General features: G+C 41.3%; 2 protein-coding genes across 4 annotated transcripts in view; one reads left to right on the top strand and one right to left on the bottom strand.

Annotated features, from left to right (window-relative positions):
- Nucleotides 1-9,302, top strand: part of plppr5b (phospholipid phosphatase related 5b) — a 49,773-nt gene extending 40,471 nt beyond the window's left edge. The window contains exons 5-6 of the mRNA XM_053630432.1: nucleotides 6,960-7,079; nucleotides 7,301-9,302. Of these exons, the coding sequence (XP_053486407.1) occupies nucleotides 6,960-7,079; nucleotides 7,301-7,429 (249 nt within the window). The 3' untranslated portion in view covers nucleotides 7,430-9,302. The remainder of the gene's footprint in view (nucleotides 1-6,959; nucleotides 7,080-7,300) is intronic.
- On the bottom strand, nucleotides 9,242-20,162 carry LOC128611121 (uncharacterized). Of its 3 annotated transcripts, none has more exons than XR_008386505.1 (4): nucleotides 17,907-18,216; nucleotides 15,024-15,862; nucleotides 12,756-12,995; nucleotides 9,242-10,245 (listed from the first exon to the last, which is right to left on the bottom strand). XR_008386505.1 is itself a non-coding variant. In XM_053630419.1 (4 exons), exons 1-4 carry the CDS (start codon nucleotides 19,682-19,684, stop codon nucleotides 12,843-12,845), a joined length of 1,092 nt encoding a protein of 363 aa, XP_053486394.1. In that variant the 5' UTR covers nucleotides 19,685-20,162; the 3' UTR covers nucleotides 12,252-12,842. The 3 variants fall into 3 exon arrangements, 2 of the variants coding, with proteins under 2 accessions (XP_053486394.1, XP_053486383.1); XM_053630419.1 differs by lacking the exon at nucleotides 9,242-10,245 and adding an exon at nucleotides 19,650-20,162 and having other exon boundaries at nucleotides 12,252-12,995; nucleotides 17,907-17,971; XM_053630408.1 differs by lacking the exon at nucleotides 9,242-10,245 and having other exon boundaries at nucleotides 12,252-12,995.
- Nucleotides 20,163-20,639: the final 477 nt, after the last annotated feature.

Genomic DNA, 20,639 nt, shown 5'->3' with positions numbered 1-20,639 from the left:
CCGTGAACATTGTTGTTTCTACTGCGGCGAGAGGGGCCACTTCGTGCAACAATGCCCTCTCAAACAGCGCTCTACCCGAGGGGAAACCAAAACTGCCAGACAACCTCAGCCAGGGGTAAGTTTAGAACCCATTGCCCAGTACTCAGTCCAGTCTGCATTCGTATTACCCGTTATATTGGGTTACTCAAGTGTTTCCTGTATTTTAGAGGCGCTGATCGACTCTGGAGCGGCGGGGAACTTCATTAACCAAGAGACCATACTCCAATATAACATCCCCATTCGTCCTCTCAGCACCCCCCGCCGTGTCCAAGCCATTGATGGGGCCCCCATTGGAGATGGCTTAATCACCCACTGTACCGAACCTATTAATCTCTGCACCAGCGCTCTTCATCAGGAGAAGATTATGTTCCATGTCATTGTGACAGCCCGGCATCCAGTGGTTCTCGGTCTTCCTTGGCTCGAACATCACAATCCACAAATTTCCTGGAATCAAAGGGAGATCACTAGCTGGTCAGCTCACTGCATCAATCACTGTCTTCAATTCCCTGTGATCTCCTTAGCATCCACATCCATTGAGAGCCCGGACAAGGCAGACAACGTTCTGATCCCCAGTGTTTACCACGACCTCATTGAAGTATTCAGTAAGAAGAAGGCTAGCGGACTACCTCCTCATCGTGAGTACGACTGCGCAATCGATTTGCTCCCAAGCACTACACCACCGCGAGGGAGAGTCTATTCGTTAACGGTCACCGAGCAAAGGGCCATGGAGGAGTACATTCAGGAGGCGTTGCACCAAGGGTATATACGACCATCTACTTCTCCAGCATCCGCGGGGTTTTTCTTCGTGGAGAAGAAGGGAGGAGGTTTACGACCATGCATCGACTACCGAGGACTAAACCAGTGTTGCGTCAAGTACCGTTACCCACTACCTCTAGTACCAGCTGCTCTGGAACAATTACGCACTGCCACCATCTTCACGAAACTGGACTTACGCAGTGCATACAACTTGGTCCGGATTCGAGAGGGAGATGAATGGAAGACTGGGTTCAGCACAACTTCAGGCCACTATGAGTATCAGGTCATGCCGTATGGGCTCTCTAACGCTCCCTCGGTTTTCCAATGTCTGATTAACGACGTGTTACGTGACATGCTGGGACGCCATGTGATCGCCTACATCGACGACATTCTGATATATTCTGACTCCCGGGAGGAACATGTTCACCACGTCCGCCAAGTTCTACAACGACTGCTCCGTCACCAGTTATATGTTAAAGCTGAGAAATGCGAATTCCATAGAACCACCATTGCGTTTCTGGGATACGTCATCAGCCCCGAGGGGATCTCCATGGACCAGGAAAAGGTCCAGGCAGTAGTAGGCTGGCCCACACCGTCGACGATCAAGGAACTACAGAGGTTCCTGGGGTTTGCGAACTTCTACAGAAGGTTTATCAGAAATTTCAGTGCCATCGCCAACCCACTCACGTCCCTGCTAAAGGGGAAACCCAAACGTCTGTCATGGAATTCAACTGCCCAAGCCGCCTTCGACAAACTCAAGAAAGCCTTCACTACTGCACCTATCATCAGACATCCGGATCCATCCAGACCGTTTATAGTGGAGGTGGATGCGTCAGAGACCGGGGTAGGAGCCATTCTATCCCAACGATTTGGAGAGAAGCCAAAGCTCCATCCGGTAGCATTCTTCTCGCGAAAGCTTTCCCCCGCTGAGAGAAACTACGATGTGGGAAATCGTGAACTCTTGGCAGTTAAGTTAGCGCTGGAGGAGTGGAGACACTGGTTAGAGGGGGCTACACATCCATTTGTCATCTTCACAGACCACAAGAACCTGGAGTACCTTCGCACTGCAAAGCGACTCACACCCCGCAAGGCCCGATGGGCCCGATTCTTCACCAGGTTCCATTTCACTTTATCCTACAGACCCGGGTCCAAAAACACAAAGGCTGATGCTCTGTCTCGTCTCGACCACACAGAACGTGTCAACGAGCATGAAGAGTACATCATTCATCCTTCATGTATTATCAACGCGCTAGAGTGGGATCTGGACCATGAGCTAGAGCAGATTCCCCAGTCACAAGTACCCGTAAAATGTCCTTCGAACAAACTGTTTGTACCCGAGGAGTACCGCCAAGAACTCATCATCTGGGCACACACGGTACTCGGCACAGGGCATCCAGGGACACAACGCACACACCATCTCCTAGAAGAGAAGTACTGGTGGCCCAATATGGAGGGAGATATACACAAGGTGGTGACGTCCTGTTCATCTTGTGCACAGAATAAGGTACCTCGGACCCTCCCAGCTGGGAGGCTCAAGCCCTTACCTATACCTGAACGCCCATGGTCACACATATCCGTAGACTTCATAACAGACCTGCCTAGATCCCAAGGAAATACCACAGTTCTAGTCACAGTGGACTGGTTCTCCAAGTCCGTACGTTTCATTCCATTACCCGCTCTCCCCACTGCATTCGGGACAGCCGAACTTCTATTCCAGCATGTGTTCAGATATTTCGGCATTCCGGAAGAGATTGTCAGTGACAGGGGCCCGCAGTTTACTTCCAGAGTGTGGTCCAGCTTCATGACCAAGATGGGAGTGACAGTGAATCTCACCTCCGGATATCACCCACAAGCCAATGGACAAGTTGAACGAATCAATCAGGAATTGGGGCGATTCCTCCGTACTTTCTGTGCCAATAACCCAGAGGATTGGAGCAAGTTTTTGCCATGGGCCGAGTACGCCCAGAACTCACTACGTCATTCGGCTACCAATCTCACCCCTTTCCAGTGCGTGCTAGGTTACCAACCTCCATTGTTCCCGTGGAACGCAACTCCCACCGCAGCTCCGGCCGTTGACCACTGGTTCGAACGTAGCGAGCGTGTCTGGGCTGACACCCACCGACGCCTGAAAGAGACCACAGACATGTACAAGCACAAAGCAGATCGCCGCCGCAAAGAACACCCTAATTACCAACCAGGCGATCGGGTGTGGTTGTCCACAAAGGACTTGAGACAAGCTCATAGTTGTAAAAAACTAACGCCAAGATACACTGGACCATTCAAGATCCTCAAGCAAGTCAATAAAGTCACCTACCGTCTGGAACTGCCACGACACAGCCGCATCTCCCCCTCATTCCACGTATCACGTCTCAAACCTGTTGTCAACGGTCCACTAGCCACCGAAGTACCAGCTGAAACTCCTCCGACCCCTCTGGAAATTGATGGACAACCGGCTTACCGTGTCAAGAACATCCTCAAATCTAGACACAGGTGGGGCAAGCTGGAGTATTTGGTCGAGTGGGAGGCTTATGGACCTGAGGAACAGTGCTGGGTTCCCAAGCAGGATATACTGGATCCACAGCTTACTAAGGACTTTCACGCAACTCATCCTCATCTCCCTGGTCCACGACCCCGGGGGAGGCCAAGAAAGAACTCTGCTCCCGGAGTGAGCCCTTTGGGGGGGGGGTTCTGTCACAGCCCGGTCCGATCAGAACTCAAATTCCCAAGATGCAACACTCGCTTCTCATGCACGCATGCGCTCACCATCCCCGGAGTTCTGATCAGTCACACCTGGCACCAATCACACACACTCACCGCTAGTATTTAGGGAAGTCATTCACCCAGTTTATACGCGAAGTATACGCTCAGTAGCTCCTTTCTCTGCGTTACCAAGCCGTTCTAGTTTGTTTGTTTCTCGTGAGCCTCGACCCTTGTTTTCTGTCTCGACTACGCTTTCTGCCTATCCCCGTTTGTATTGTTCGCCCGATCGCTTGACCCTTGTTTACCTTACGACTACGTTTCTTGAACTTCCCGATTCTACGCTCTACCCCCACCGCCCGCTCCTGCTTCCGTGCCGTTTCGAGGTTTGTGACAATATTATGTCATGAGAAAACAGCTTTTGGTTATGTGAAGATCACGAGAAAATTAAGTAAAGATCACGAGAAAACAAGAAAGAAAAAAATCAATAATGCATGGCCATTTAGGCCTCCGTATATGAGTGCGCTGCTGTACTGCATGTATGTTTAATTAATGTGCACAGGCTTGTGTATATCTGCATGTTGTGGGATGAAGAGACTTGCACCAGTGAAATACCAAGCTTAACTGAACAGGCTGTTAAGACATCTGAGAGCCAAGAGATCTTAGAGATACACAGTGACAGTGTGGAGGAGCTGCTTAGTCACCCTGGCACCCATCATTTTACTGCCGGGCCTTTAGGGAATTCAAGAACTCAAGATGGTATCATTTGGAGGGGAGATTATATAAATCGTTCGCACATGCCTTTCATTGTGCTAGTGATGTTCACCAGTTTTCATAAGAGACAGAATCTGTGAAATTTTCCAAAGCCTATGTCTATTCTAATGACTTGCCAATCTCAGAAGTCTTCTATTAATATTTGCTTGACAGTAATTAGTTTATCAGAGGCCAGGTTGTGTCAGAAGTGATCAGAGAGTAGGACTGCTTTTCTTTCAGTGGCATCTCAGTAACAGTTATATAAATTTATATAAAAATAAGGATCTAATTAAGCCATCATGACTCAGACTACAAAAATCAGATGAATATACAGTAAATTCCGATCATTTAATGTCATAGTGAAAAACATTGCTACTGTTATCACTAAAATACAGTGTTGCTGAAGTGTTCTACAAGATTTCCATGATCTTTTTACTTCCAATGTGTAGCCAGTAGAGATCGATGATAGTGGATTTTATCGATACCGATTACTAAGTTGGGCGGTACCTACCGATAACCGATTACTCAACCGATGGTTTTTAAAATTGTTACTGAATGAAAACACAACACTCAAAGTAAAATATTACTGAACTTTATTACAAAAATAAGCAGTACTGCCTGTACCATGAAAATTTACTGTACTTTTTAAAATGAAATAAATATTAATATATATTAGCTATTAATAAATGCTAAAGTTAATTAAAATATGCAAATGCAAACTGAACCAAAAAGTAGCACTCCGGATAACAAATAAAAATAGACACATCCAAATTGAATCAAAAAACACTTCAAATAACACAACAAAATTTGTCAGTGGTAGTTTGTATTTCGCCTCTAGAGGCCGCTCTCGTCCTGTATAATTACAGCGGACTCTTCTCAGTCACTCCCGCAAGAGACGCAAATGGGGGATCGTTGTAGATTTTTGCTTTTTGGTCCAGCAATTGGATATTGGTGCCGATTAATTGGCAAAACCAATCAATCAGTCGACCTCTAGTAGCCAGAATTACTGTACAGCTGTAATTGCTGCTCTGTACTAGAAGGGTTAGCTGTATGGTTTAGCTGTAGCATTTACAGGAGTCACATAAAGCAGAGTTCAGACCAAACACAACTGAATGGACATTTCACTGAAGGGGAAAGGACACAGGACATGAAAGACATGCATTTGCTTCTGGCGGTGGTTACTTTTGCTTCACCCCAACTTTATCTAAGTGAATTTTAACCTGTGAATGCATGAGCCTTGGTCTTGTGAGCCAAGTAGCTGGCCACACTGGACTTTCACCTTACTATTTTTTTCTGTTGTTTAGCACAAATCTGGGAGAAAAGAAAACTAATTAAGTAGTTAGCATCACTCCTGCATTCTCTGCAAAACCAACACACTCTTGATGTGTGCAAATCAACCCACATCACATGATCAGTAATTCTATATGCTACAAAAAGTCTGATTGAATCATAGTGGGGAAAATTACAGTGGGTAACTGTGAAGAGTGGAATGTGCTTTAGAATAAGTGTGTATTTTTGTCAGGCTGTTCGTTGTGCTGTGCATTGCCATTTAATTGATACTTTTTATACAAACATCATAATTTTCCAAACATCAATTCAACCAATATGTGTTTTATCACGGATGCACGAAGCCGTCCTGTCTACCCGCATACACTAGGGTTTTTGTGGTCGGTTTCTCTCTTTGTCTAATTTCCTATTGTCGGCACCTCTGCTATACTATAATTCCTCTGCAACCGCTACACATATATTCATTATGTGCTCATTTACAAATTAAGAGATGCTGTTGTAATAATTGTAGATCTGTTTTAGTGCAGTGCTGCATATGCTACATTGATTTGTAGCATATGAGTAAAGGAATCTGCATGGGTGATGTATAAATATGGCTGAGCGAGCCACTAACCATAAACGTGACCCTCTTTGCTTTGTGATTTATGTAATCAATTATCAACACCATTTGCACACAAGTCATATAATGTACTGTTGCCCTAAGCCCAGCATCAGGCATCTTTCAAAGCTCAGAGTGGAAATGTAGTGAGAAATTAAGCCAGGAGAGAGAGGGAGGGTACTGAAGTGAACTAATGCAGCGCGTCCTGCAATATTCATGAATTCTGGTTAGGACTGCAGGGCAGCGGTCTGTTAGGAAAATGAATGGAGGAATGTTAAAACATCTCGTACAGAACACTGACAGAGCCAAGCTCTGCTATATTAAGCTGTTCCTAATGTAATTTTGAGACTGTGCGCTCAAAAACGCGGACACTAAACAGTTCACATTGTGTTGATTGAATTGTGGTTCGAGTCCCAACATTCCCAATTAAGAGAAAAGCTCACTTGAAAATAGTTTAGAAAGAGGTTGTCTTATGGATTATCAGAGCTATTGTGTGCTTGGTGCATGCCTATATGTGAGGGTTTGACATGGCAGCTAAAAATGACCCTCATTTCAGTCTTATTTTTGGAGTGACATCACCAGAAATTCTCTTTCTCTGATTTGTATGATGTGCATTTTCTCTGTCTCTTTTTAGATCTGGTCAGAGGTACAGCCTTTGCTTTGCAATAGATCACTTAAGAGAATGTTCACTTAACCTTCTGTGGAAGGTTGTGCCTTTGGCTTCCCTCCCTACTTCCAGCTCTAAATTATATGCTGCCACTTCCTCCCCAAAATATAGGTATTTTAGAAAGAACGACAAGTGACACATGGCTGGTTTACACTGTTTCAGGTTGTGTGTGTGGTCCATAATTTCAAAGGAAGCCAGATGTTAAGCGAAGACCCCCGGCAGGAGGACACGATGGGCTCGCCCAGGGTGGAGAGTCCCCTGGAAAAATACATCGCCTCCCAGGTACAACACAGCTGCATTTACCTACACTAACACTTGCTCCATCAAGTGCTCTCTTTTATGCTGGCATGAAAGTTTGACCCAAAAACTAGTTACACTCTGAACATTGAATATTAAACATCGAAAATCAAGATGTTTAAAATAATCTCTCAATGGCCGTCTCGTCTGCTGGGCATCTCTGTGTGTATGTGTTTGTGTGTGTTGCACATACGGCCGTCCTTCAGATGGCTGAGCTAAGAGCGGAAGAGGAGGCGTTGACACCTCGCTCTCTGAAAGAGCGCCTACTGAGTTTCTTTGACTGGATCGCAGGCAAAAGAAGCCGCTTCAACCACCTGCAGAGCACAAGGCAATAATAAACGTAGGAGCACCTGTGTGAGCGGCGTGTGCCAAGCCTCTGGAATACACCTCAATGATATTAAATCCCTGTTAAAACCGGATCACATGCCTTTAGCATGAATAACCCAATGACCTGTTTATAATCAGGCTGTATCCAGAGTGTTTGGCTCTGCTAGCTGATTCATCCTGTCCTATCTAGGTTGTTTTTCACTGTCCTCCTTTCATTTGAAGCAGACACAATGGCATTAATTGTCTGCCTTGAACTTGGATTATAACATCGCTGTTCTTTTAAATGAGTGTGCCTACAAACCTGAGTCAATTGGTCTAATCTTTTTGAGAGTACCATTTGATTCAAAGGTCTGGTCAGCTAATAGAGGTTGATTGTCCACAAGACATATTTAAATGTTTTTTTGTGCAGTGTGTCTTGAGCACAAGAATGGTTTGTCTCTTAATGGGCAAATCTGGTAATAAATCTTTGTTTCCACAGTAACTTTATTAGAACCTTTTATTCACCCTGCCAAGGCCAAGGAGAAGTTGATATAATACATTTCAAAATATCCAATTGTCCCAGACTGCTTAGTCTGAATTTAACTCCCCAGGCTCAGCTGTCCTCCACGGCTGATCTGAATACTGATTTAGCCCAAGCATTCAACTATCAATTAAACCACATGCTGCAGTCTTACCACTGAGCTCTCCCAACTACAGGCTAATTACACCATAAATATGGACCTTTTAAACAAAATGTACAATAGTTACAGGAAGAACATGTGGAAGGAAACAAATCCGTTGTTTTAATCCCAGATTGCTGTGTTGATTTTTTTTGTGTGTGTTTGGTTTGCAGATTTTGTTGTTGTTGTTGTTGAAGTGCATGGGGTGAATTGTGTAGAAAGAGAATGATACTTTGACCAATAAAAAATACTAATGACCTATTTATTTGTTCTTTCAAGGTTCAAGAGATGCTTATCAGTGATATTTGTCTTTGGTGATAAAGCACACATAGATGAATAGCATATGAGGAAGGACATTGGAGGACAGTGACGTACCCTGTTCTGCTCAACTGTTACCGAAAACATCCCTTAGCTCAGGCTGCTGTCACAACCTATAGTAGAGATGAAACGAGTTCTCGTGAAGGAAAGTTAGCGAATGGGATTTGGAAGTGTAAACCGGTTTTGAGGAGTGTTCATCCCACTTCTTGTCCATCATATCAGCATAATTGACAGCATAATTGACATAATTGAGTCATTACTGATGTCTGCTCTTGCAAGGTGCAGACAACTGACACAGATGAAAGTTAAAAAATTCTTAAAGGCGCTTGCTTGAACTTTTGGCACACACAGGGAGTCAGTGTGATGAGTGGATCAGTCGATTTTGCAGTTTTAGTTGATCTCTGTTCTTGAGGTTTTTAGTACAAGACACATTTCAAACTGGAGACAGGTCTGGCATTTCCCAACCATTACATTACTGTACATTTCCAACGACAGCAGTGGAAAAGACAATAATGAGTGCACACATTAACCATAAAATCTAAAAACAAACAGGAAAAGATCATATTTATTTCATAGTTGTAATAAACCATTTTGGTTTGATTTTATTTCCTGCAACAGTACTTCATTGTCAGTGAAGTTCATCTTCTTCGACCTTTTGATAAGATCATCTGCAACAAGCGGTCTCAAAAGCAGGCTAGTCATTAACTTTTTAAAGGGAAGTTTTTGGGGTTTTTTTTTTACCATACATGGAGATTTGGAGAAATGTACATTTCTTTATGCAAATGATTGTGGCTTTGCACGAGCAGAACAGTTTAGAAATTGTAGGATTTAAATCAATTGCATACAGCTGTGCACATACGCCTCATAAATGCCAATTTTCTTGCGTGTATTGGTGGTTGTTACGCACAAGTTTAAAACTTTTAGACCCCTTGTCTAATTCTGAACAGTTCATGTAAGTGCAGGAAAAGAACAAGCAATGCTTCCTGATTGGGATAAAAATTTGTACAGCCTGATAGCCTGATGAATGACAGCTCTCCTTTACCATGTACAAATTGTGTTCCTCTGATATGGACTCCTTTGCTTTCAGATTTGGCCTTCAGACAGGGGTTATATTGCAGCTGAACAACATTATTAAGGTAGCACAAGGCCACTAGTGGCTGTGCTGCATGGCTACATCCCTGGCTTTATGTTGTGCTTCTCCTTAACACCTCATCAGATTCCAAGTGGCACAAAGCTAGAATGGCTGCTCAAAACTAATTCAATTCCCCTCTTTTTACCAGCAAACCAGCTCCACACAGCTCCCTGAAGATTACAGACTAATCACATCCCAGACTGCAGGAAGTTTTTATTCTAACACATTACAATGTCCTGACAGTCTGCCATGTTGTAGCCTGTATATGCATGAGGGATAAATGTAGTTATTTTTGGACCAAGACACTGTGAGGAAATGCTCACATTTGTTCATTCTAGATGGAAGTAGATGCTGAATGTATACTAAAGTGCTATCATCTCATCTGTCTCTCACAGAATCACATCGCCTTCGATGAAGTCACATGACCTTGAGTCAGCAGTGTGGCAGACGCATTGGACATCCACACTCTTTACCGTGCAGTCGTCATAGTCATGGTGCAACACTACCCGCGTCAGTCATATCCTCTATGGTGGTGTTTTGGACCCTACCCCTCCCCAGCCCTGCCCCACCCCGCCCCCCCAGCATATCTGTGTACTGCTGTTTGCACAATGACCACACCCATTCCCCCTCTGGTCTGTGTTTTTTGATCGTGAGCTATGACAACTGGAACTCAAATCAACCCAGGATTCACTGTGTGTAGCTGGAGAAACTGCGTCTGTGTAAGACAAACAGAATTTCAAATTTAAGAAGATATGAACTTACTGCTATTGATGTGTTTGATTTCTTCTTATTTTTCACACTGTATCATATGTATAATACATCGTCGTATAATTTTTGTCAATACAAATGTGGCATAATATTGAATTCTTTCACTTCGAAATCAAATCAGAGTTACCCATGCCCACACATAGGTTATGAAACATTTTAAGAATCTGTTTAAGAAGTACACTTTAATTAATAAATTCAAGGAATCTCAAGACATGGCCTGGTATGAGCGTCCTGGCCTGCTGTGTCCTGACCTGCTGCGTATCCTCCTGTCCCTTATTCTGCTGTGTGAAGTATGGAACAGTTGTGTAGACAATCACCACTGCTCTTTTAGAGGCATTCCTGGAAAATTGACTAAATAGATGTTTTGCATAAATGCAGATACAGGTCAAGAGTTTCAGTTAATGTTCACATTAAATATCAGAATGGGGGAAAAAATGATCTCAGTGACTTTGAACATGGCATGGTCGATGGTGCCAGATGGGCTGGTTTGCATATTTCAAAAACCGCTGATTAATATTCACATCAGACATCAAAATGGGGTGGGGTCTGATCTGGGATGCTGATCTGGGGATTTTCATGCACAACATTTTCAACAGTCTCTAGAGTTGACACAGAACGGTGCAAAAAAAAAAAAAAAAAAAAAAGAGTCATCTGGTGAGTGACAGTTCTGTGGATGGAAACGCCTTGCTGATGAGAGAGGTTAGAGGAGAATGGACAGACTGGTTTAAGCTGATAGGAAGGCTATGGTAACTGAAATAACCACTTTTTACAACCATATTGAAACAAAAGCATTTCAGAACACACCACACACCAAGCCTTGAGCTGGACGGTTGATTACGTGATCATAGTTCTCTTGTCACTCTGGCCATTCTCCTCTGTCCTCTCTCATCAACAAGGTGTTTCCACCCACAGAACTCCTGCTCACTGGATGAGTTTTTGGGTTTTGTTTTGTTTGTTTTTTTTGCACCATTCTGTATAGACTATTATGCATAAAAATCAGAGGATCAGGATCCCAGATCACATTTTCCCCCATTCTATTGTCTGATCTGAACATTAACTAAAGCGCTTGACCTGTGTCTGCATTATTTTATGCACTGCTCCACTGCCACATGATTGGCAGACTGGATAGTTGCATGAATGAGCAGGTGTACAGTTGTTCCTATTAAAGCTGGCTGATGAGTGTCCATCACTTATAATAACAATACTTGAACCAGTCATTTAACTAAGACCATTATGCTGAAAGCTGACCCTGTTTCTCTCAGGCCTGTGTTATTTTTAAACTCTTATTGTTGTTTCTCATCTTCTATTCATTTCTAATTGCATTAATTGGCATGTGATCATTCTGTCTGGAGAGATGCCATAGATGACACCTGCAACATGAAAATCAAACCGAGATACCTCAGATGCTACGAATTACATGAAAAGATGTTTCAATCTTGATCAGTCTAATCTCAAAAACAGGGTGGAAGAAACAGATTTGTTTGCAGTAGAAGGTTTGAGCTGTGCGTCAGCCCCACTACAGTACCCTCTGGAAGATTAGTGGCCAGTCCGAGGTGCTACACGATGCTCACTTTCTGCACTTAAAAATGCTTTGCCATTTGCAATCGCCCCTGCTTGCTCATGTGACCAGTTCATAGAAGAGCAATAACATTTAAAGCTTTCTCACTGGCATGGACCCATTTGGCTGTTTCCTCTGATATGGCCTATTTTATTTTTTATATCAGAATTCCAGCACTTTAAACCACATAAATATCACCTGCAGACTAAAAGAAGATCCTTTAAAATATCCATTAAACTACTAGTTTCATAAGCACTTATAGTGATAATCAGGATCTATTAATATCTAATGAAGGTGGACTAAAGTTATGCAGTGCTTGTGACAGTATTATAGTATAATTAATATATAAAACACGAAGAGTGAAAATGCACATACAGTATAGTTTGTCAGATTTTCTTACTGTTTATTTTCTCAAGTTTGTACAGTATGTGTTATGTGTCTTGTAAAATCACCAAAAAAAAAGTATATATATATATTGTACCATGTGTGCTTCATCTTAAATTTAAAAGTAAAAAATATTCCCGAGAATTTGTGGTATAACTTGTTGAATTACTGTTCCAGTGGCTGGAATTAATTTCTCATTTTAAATACTGATTTTGTTTATTAACATTTCTATTTTGCATATCATGTTAACAACTGCTATTTTCTATTTCTTTAAGAGTTTGTACAGAAACTTTGGTTATAAAAGTGCGTTCTTACAACCTCCTGAACTTTTTTAATTACCAATTTCTATCGCCGTTCACCTGTGACATTCCCACTTGTGTCACTGTTGGTTTTTTGTGTGGCATCTTATGAATTTTAATTAGTTCCAGCTCATGGCTTCATTAAATATTGTGTCTCATCAAATCATGACCTTTTACACTGTAGAAGAAATGTCTTTGAATAAAATATATTCTGACCTTGCTTGGCTGCTGTTTGCCAGAGTGATATGTTGTGAGTTTAGAAAATGATTACATTCTTCTCAAGGATGGATTCAAGCATTCAGACTAAGAAGTGTCTCGAAGGCGTCTCTGTCCTCTGACCTGTGGGAAATGTACTGGTTTGCTCTGCAGTACTTGTAGAATGTGGAATAAGGTGATATCATGTGAAATGGTGGAGGACGTGCCGTTCTCATGGCATCCTGATGGACACAGCATGTCCTGAGATGCAAACACAGAAATGAAGTGCATCAGCAGCCTCACATTTATAGCCGTCATTCAGTAACCTCTATTATTACATCTCTTGCCCTTCATCACAATGCTTCTGTTCCACATGCACTCATTTCTCTTAAGTTGTTTTCAGACAGAACAGCGAGATCTCCTCCTACTCTATCACAGTAACCACTTACCTCTCCTGCTGCGGATATGAAGCTGTTGCCTGCCAGTCAAGTCTCTTTGACTAAACAAGGTTTGCCATGGTCCAAAATATAATGCAAGTTCGGAAGTGTACGTAGCATGATGGACAGTGAAGAGCTCACGGCTCCTTTAGTTATTCTGTAGTTATGCAGATGTGCAACAACTGCTGGTATTGCTTGTGCTTTATAATTTAGGTTTCTTATACCGTATCAGTTCTTATTCACGTTGTATATGGTCAAATCTGATCCTAAAATAAGTGTACTCAAAAGTTTCCTTATTTCTTAAATTTATCTTGGGTGTGTCTGTACAATCAAATTCATGTCTGGTTGGAATGCGTGTAAACTTGAGTGTAAAATTTTAGCCTCAAAATGATTGGATTGCAGTTAAAAATCAATATCAGTGTCATCAATAAATACAGCACTTATTTAGTAATTAGAGAGGTATAAATCATAAGGATAAAACTAGCAAATAACATTGAAAATCACTAAAGAACTTCATACTAAAATGTCAGTAGTTTAGTGTTGAATGTGAATTTGCTAAAATTACGAAATTTAAAGAAGTACAGACATTGAACTTTATCAGCTCATTAGTCCTGCAGCTGAGTAACAGGTGCATTTATGTGCAAGGGGCATTATAATGCACTATTTAATGATGCTTATATCACAAGGATTTTTTTTGGAGGTTATTAATATGAACAGTAACACATGCCCAACAAGCTTTCATTATTTTTGTTAGTCATTTCAGTACTTAATTAATTTGTCAGCTTTTTTTTTTAAACATGACATAAGGAGTTGTTTTTTAGGAAGGAACCCTGGCTGATGTAAGTATATTTATAAATGAAGCGTTAATTCATCTATTAATTAATTAATACAACACAGACACACACACACACACCAGCTGACCTGTTCAAGTTCTAAAATGAATAAAAACCAAGCTATTAATAGACTACCTACAGGTGAGGTTGGAATCATATTCAAGTTTCTACCTAATTATTGTCTTTTATTTGCAACAACCTCAGACAAAAGCACCTCCACCTCAGCTTCCCTGAAATGAATCAGGTGCAGATTCGTTTATACGTCATTGTGTGCGTTCAAATCTGTCCCTGTTTCTACGCAACTATATAATAAGGGCCATTGTCTTCTTGAAGTTATACACGTAAAGTATCTCAAAATCTCAAGATTGTGAAGCTTGTGAGTGGTGGGTGTGTGCATTTCTTTATCCTGATTTGCACTTTGCAACAATGGCATTGTTTCCTACTGTGACACACACACGGTTGCCATTGGTTATAATTGTTAATTAACCACATCTTCAGAAGAGTCAAAAATAGAAATCATGAATAAGGAACGACACAGTGCTCATTCAAATTCTTTAGTCTATAAATAGTTCTAAAAATTTTCTTCTGAACAAAAGGCAATATAAATTGAACTAACTGCATATTAAGATCTATTTAATGCTTATTATATCACCTTGTTCATCTATTTTTAGACTTGTAAGCCCAGAGGTTTTCAGATCTTTTATTAAACATGGTGTTACTGATTTGCTGGCACTTTGTTAGCACCTCTAAATATTGCGATGCAGAACGTGATTGAGCATCGTGAAAAGCTTCTATTTTTGTAATGTATTTGGCCATATTGCCGACCCCTACTCCAAACCCAAAATTTGACAAAGACAATGGTTTGACACTTTTTTTCCCCTCACTAAGGTGGCATGTTTGTTTTGAACTGATGCTTGTACTGGAGGAAAAAAAGCAAAACATCTGACTAATACACTAGCATGATTATAAAGGCGTTGTGCCATTCTTTGGTGTGATAATGGCAGAAAGTAGCTGCTTACCGACAACCAGCTCACACTGTTCCTGTGACCGCTGTCTTGTTGCCCCAGTTCCTTGCCACAGCCTTCTGCTTCTGCTTGCACTGCACTCCACAAACAGCTATACAGGGCTTGGTTACATGGGTCTATTAGTGTAGCTGGCCTTGTGCCATCTTCATTGAGCAGGCCTTTGGATGCTGATGTCCAGCAGAAGCTTTTCTCAACATGTCGGCTATGCGTCTGCACTCCTTTATGACCTACAACTGGCTTCTGGATAACTGGCCTGCGTCTGCTAAAAGGCAGTGCATTTTGGGGTGACTGCATCTCCAGATGTGCCAGTCTGGCCAAGCTTTCATGGTACCATTCCGTTCTCTGGGCAGCTGGCCATTTGCAGAGATGCGGAGGTTCAGCAGGTTTTGCTTCACGGTTCATTGGAGCAAATGCTTTACATCGCCAGGGCACTGATTCCTCAGATGTCTGCTCACGAGTGGCAGGAGACCATCGTGCTAACGGCTGACTCCGTTTTAGCTCCAATATGCTTGGACTGGGGCTATAAATGATATTTGTTTTGTGGGTCATTGAGTGAGTGGACATGGAGTTTATTGGGAAACATTCCATGTCTGAAGCGCTTTGGCTCAAATCGTTGGGCCTTGCTGGGAGAGCCACCGGAGATTTATTAGAAGGAGCATTATCTTGAGATGTGTCACATCTTGGGCATGGTTTTTCTGCCACATCATTCCCCTCTGAACCAGAGAACCAGGGCTTAACAGTTAAATGAGGCGATAACACAATGTTACTTTCATCCAAATATCTGCATTTCTCTTGCTGTTTAGACTTCTGCCAGTCATGAAATGCATCATCATCTGCAATGAAAGAATGTGCTGATGTTAACTGAGCACAAAAGGAATGAAGGAATTGCTTGAATCTTTTGTGTAGCCTCAGTGGGCAGGACTACACCTGAATTGAATACCAAGCACGAATATTGACATTTAAGGCATTCAGTGATTAATTGTATGATGAGCGAGTAGGCAGTGATGCTTGTTGGCAACAATTAAAAGTTTTCGCAGTTTCCCTAAACTCTTCCTAATCATTCACGCTGTATCTAGTCTTAAAAACAAAAAGATTTGGGAAAAAATTTTAATAATTCTCTCACTGCCCTCTCTCTTTCTCTCTCTCTCTCCCATGTGGCCAGCTTGTTTGTGTGTGGTGTGAGTGTGTTCACACAACTACATTAGGGATGCTGAGAGTCCCCGGCCTTGTTAAGCTGATGATTAATCACAGGCTCCCACTATAAATGTCAGAGCTAAAGCTGCCATGGACCAGCTCTGATCGATGACTTACTCTCTGGCTCTCTTCCGCAGCGTTAGCCCTGTGTGACACAGAGGGACAGGACACAACTCATTACTCCCAAATACCACTGAGCCACAGGTAGATGGGGCAAAATTCTGCTTTAAAATAATTCAGACTTGTGTAAGTATGCTGTATGTCTTGTCAGGCATGTGACTGACAAACATTCTCTTGCTTGCTGAAGAAAAAAAAATCCCAAGCTTGTTGCTTAAACATTTTGAAGGGGAACAAAAACAATTCTCTTGATTGCTGTGGAGACCTGTTGCTCAAAATTAATCCCTACTGTGTACTGGTTTCAAGTCATGTTGGGAATTAGCTACACACCTCTGTGTGTCTCACAAGGATTCTTCTGGATACTGGCATACAATTCAGCATGGCAGCAGGTGAAGGAAGAGTGGAATTAGACAATCAATAAAACTGGGCCAAACAATGCATCCACAAATGGAGAAGCCAGTTGTGGTACTTCTAACCTCTCATTTAATTGATACTGATAATATGCCAGATCTTAGACAAAAGTGGCAATGACAATTTGGAAGGAACAAGGCAAACATCATTCTAGATATTTGATATTGAGCACATATGTCATGAAATGACTGATGAGACCCAGATTTAACATTATGGCCTTGGCACAAAGGTCTACATTTGGTAGAAACTCAACATTGCTCATCACTCTGACAACACCATCCCCACTGTGAAGCATGGTGGTGGGAGCGTCAAGCTGAGAGTTACCCTTGGCCTCTTGGTTGCTTCTCTGGCTAATACCCTCCTTATTCTTTTATGGACATTTAACGAATGGCCTCCTCTAGGCAGAGTCATAGTTGTGTCATATTCTTTCCATATTTTAATAATGGATTTAATAATGATGTTCAAAGTTTGGAATTTTTTTAATTATTATTAACAAACCCTTATTTCTACTTTTCCAAAACCTTGTCCTAGACTTGTTTTGATAGCTTCTTGTCTCCATGATGCTATTTGTCTCTAACTAATTCTAGGGCCTTCCAGGAACAGGGACAGCTATGCAAAGATCATGTGCCACTGTAATTACACATTTAATCCATTCAAAAAATTATATGACTTTTGATGGCAACTGGTTGCACCAGAAATAATTTAGGGCTTTCACAGCAGTGGGGGTGAATAAATATGCAATCACTAACATTTTTTCATTTGTAAATTACTCTCAAACTATATTGCTTTTCCTCACGTTATTTTGTGTAGCTTCATGATAGATAATGCCAGTTAGGTCCATTATACTTCCAAGTTGTAACACAAAATATGGAAAAGTTCAAGGGGGTGAATACTTATGTAAGGCACTGTATTTTCAGTGCGAGATTAAACGAACTAACTGCCAGAAATTCCGGTCCTGATTGTATGTCCTGTCCTACTGCTTGAGATAAATCATAATTAACAAAAGAATGGAGGAAATGTCACTCAATATCTTTTTTGCAACTTGGAGCAGGAAGTAGGGCCGTGTATTTTCATTTTTAATTGAATTTAATTTGCTGGTGGGTTTTTTTTCCCCACTTTGGATGATGCTCATTATTTTGTGGTTTGTTTCCTTACCATTCGATCCGTTGTCTGTACCAGAGCTCTCCCAGCCGCTGTACAGCTCTCGCTTTTCATCTTTCCTGTTGACACAGCAGCAAACGCATAAAGAGTTCTGAGTGCATTCATTAGAGTGCGTCAAGCCTGTAAGGTAATATGTTAAGTAATGCTCTAAGACTTTCTTTGGATCATTTCTAAGATTCATTAGTTGCCTATTACTCACTTTTAAAGTGAGTAAAATATGTTTTCATTAAGACATGTCTGTGTGTGTTTTGTTCATTATGAGGAAATACAAAAGATGTATTGTAGCATCTTTGAGAAAAAGGGATTAACCAACTTCATTGTATTCAGTGGAGATGTCAGTGTCTGATGGATACAGTTGTTTTGGTAACAGCCAAGAAAAGAAAGGTACTTAACCACACAATGGCATTATAGACCATGAACCGTGGTGGTAAGCTGTGAAATGAACCGAACATTGAGTTTTCTGTGAGCAAAATCAATGTCCATTTGTTGTACAGCTCATGAAACATTTCACTCTGCAGCCCCTTTCCACTGAGACCTGAAATGGCCGTAATCATTCCTGTGGAAAATGTCCCATTTCCACTAATCAGATTATTCCTCTACGTGCTTCCCGTTCACATGTAGCAGAATTACACAAAATTGCTTTATTTAAGACAACCACGGTAACAAGCCTGGCCTCAAGCATTTTGGACTTTTGTTTCTGTATATTACTGAAATTGTGTCATCATGGCTTACCACACTGGGGGTTGTTGAAGTCCTTTATTTCACTGAGAGAGAAAATTAAGGCAGACACAACTCATGGACAGCATTTCAGAGCATCTGAGAGCTCAGAGAGGAGAAAACAGAAATTCTGCTGCATGATGAGACCTGTACATTACCCCTTATTTTCTCCGGTCAGAGCTCAGACTCTGGTCTGCCTGAGCCTTGTTCTTCTTACTCCTGCATATAAGCTGAGCTAAGAGCCAACATGTCTTTACAGTCCAGTGAAGGAATTGAATATGCAGCATCGTATATAAAAACTAAATCAATGGTGTGATTTCTATGTGAGTCCAAAAAAAATGATCAATTGTGTTTGCAGCTTGAGATGTAAAAATATGTTCAAAACAATTTAATGGATGGACGTGTGGATGATGAGGACGGTACCACTTAAAAACCATGAAGATGGTTTTGGACCTCAATTCATAAGAACAGTTACAGTATGCTACGATGGCTAGGACTACAATTGCTATTATAGTCTCAGCATTGCAATTACCACAAACAGTTTTGCACTCAAGTCTCCATCAGTGAACGGTGGAGAAGTTCAACAAAACAGACTTCATGTAAAAACTGTAATGAATTTTCCTGGTTACACAACTGCACTATTTGACCATGCAGTATTAGCACATTTATAGAAGGGAATTATTTATAATCGCACTCTCCGGTGTCACCCAGATGAGGATGGGTTCCCTTTTGAATCTGGCTCTGCTCAAGGTTTCTTCCTCATATCGTCTCAGAGTTTTTCCTTGCCATCATCGCCTCTGGCTTGCTCATTAGCGACAAAATCATACATTTAAAATCTATATCCTGAATTGATATATTTCTGTAAAGCTGCTTTAGGACAATGTCCATTGTTAAAAGCGCTATACAAATAACACTGAATTGAATTGGATGTGAAACTGAATTTAATACAGTAGCGCAATTGGATTTTACATGTATTGTGTAAAAGCATACTGATAATCAAACATATAACAAGCAACATACCTTTTTTTCCTTGATTTATTTTCAGCAGAAACCATATTTCATTTTCGTCCCATGCTGAGGCTTTCTAATACTTGGAGGACTTGACATGCATGTGCACGGAGTTCCATTCACACAGCATACTGAGACATACAACAGCAAGCAGGTACCTGGTAACAGTTCAATAGATGCAAGGTGAGGAGAACAGCAGGAAGTCTGGGAAACAGGTTCTGCTTGTAAACAGAAACGACAAAGGTGTGTTTTTTTGTACTGTAGTCTAAAGCAGTCTGAGTACTCAAGCTTTTATATAAGTTATATAAAGCCCATACACTGGCTTTAAACTACGTTGTGTGTAAATATTTTTTCCAAAGCAAAAAAGTAAATAAATAAATCAAAACTGTGCCATATTTATAAAAAAAAAAATTGGCTGATTTTCTTACATATACTTCACTAAATTTGTGTGCATTTGGAGAAAAAAAAAAAAGAAGTGATTTAAACTTTTCAGTGTAGTCCATATATAAAATTACAGTAACTGCACTGCAGCCTATCAATGGAGGTTCAAATTAGTGAGTCTCCTTATATGGAAATTTACACAAACTTAGGAACTCTCCTAAGATGTTTTTTCCCTGAACTATCCAGATTTTAATGGATACCACATTTCTTCTGTAAATGTTCGTACAAACAACATACAAACACATTTGATTGTATCTATCTTGATAAATGAGACCCAATATTCGCATCCATCGCATTTGTGGCACAGCTTGTAATAAACTTACAAGAACAATTCAGAAACAAATCCTAGTCAAGTTTACAGCATCATAATTAAATCGTGTTAAGGGTTTGGATCATGAGTGTAACTGCTTTTACCTGAAATGTGCATTTCAGTTCAAACCTCTGCAGCAGTAAGCTCCAGTTCTTCAGCCTAGAAGTAGCTGGTGTTAATGACAGCATGCAAATGAACTCTCCATTGTTTTTTTTTTTCCTTCCCTGTGACTTTTTCACATTATGAGTAAG

Source organism: Ictalurus furcatus, chromosome 1, assembly GCF_023375685.1.
Source record: "Ictalurus furcatus strain D&B chromosome 1, Billie_1.0, whole genome shotgun sequence".
NCBI lineage: Eukaryota > Metazoa > Chordata > Actinopteri > Siluriformes > Ictaluridae > Ictalurus > Ictalurus furcatus.
Note: the sequence above shows the minus strand (reverse complement) of the source record. Positions and strands in the feature narration are given on the sequence as shown.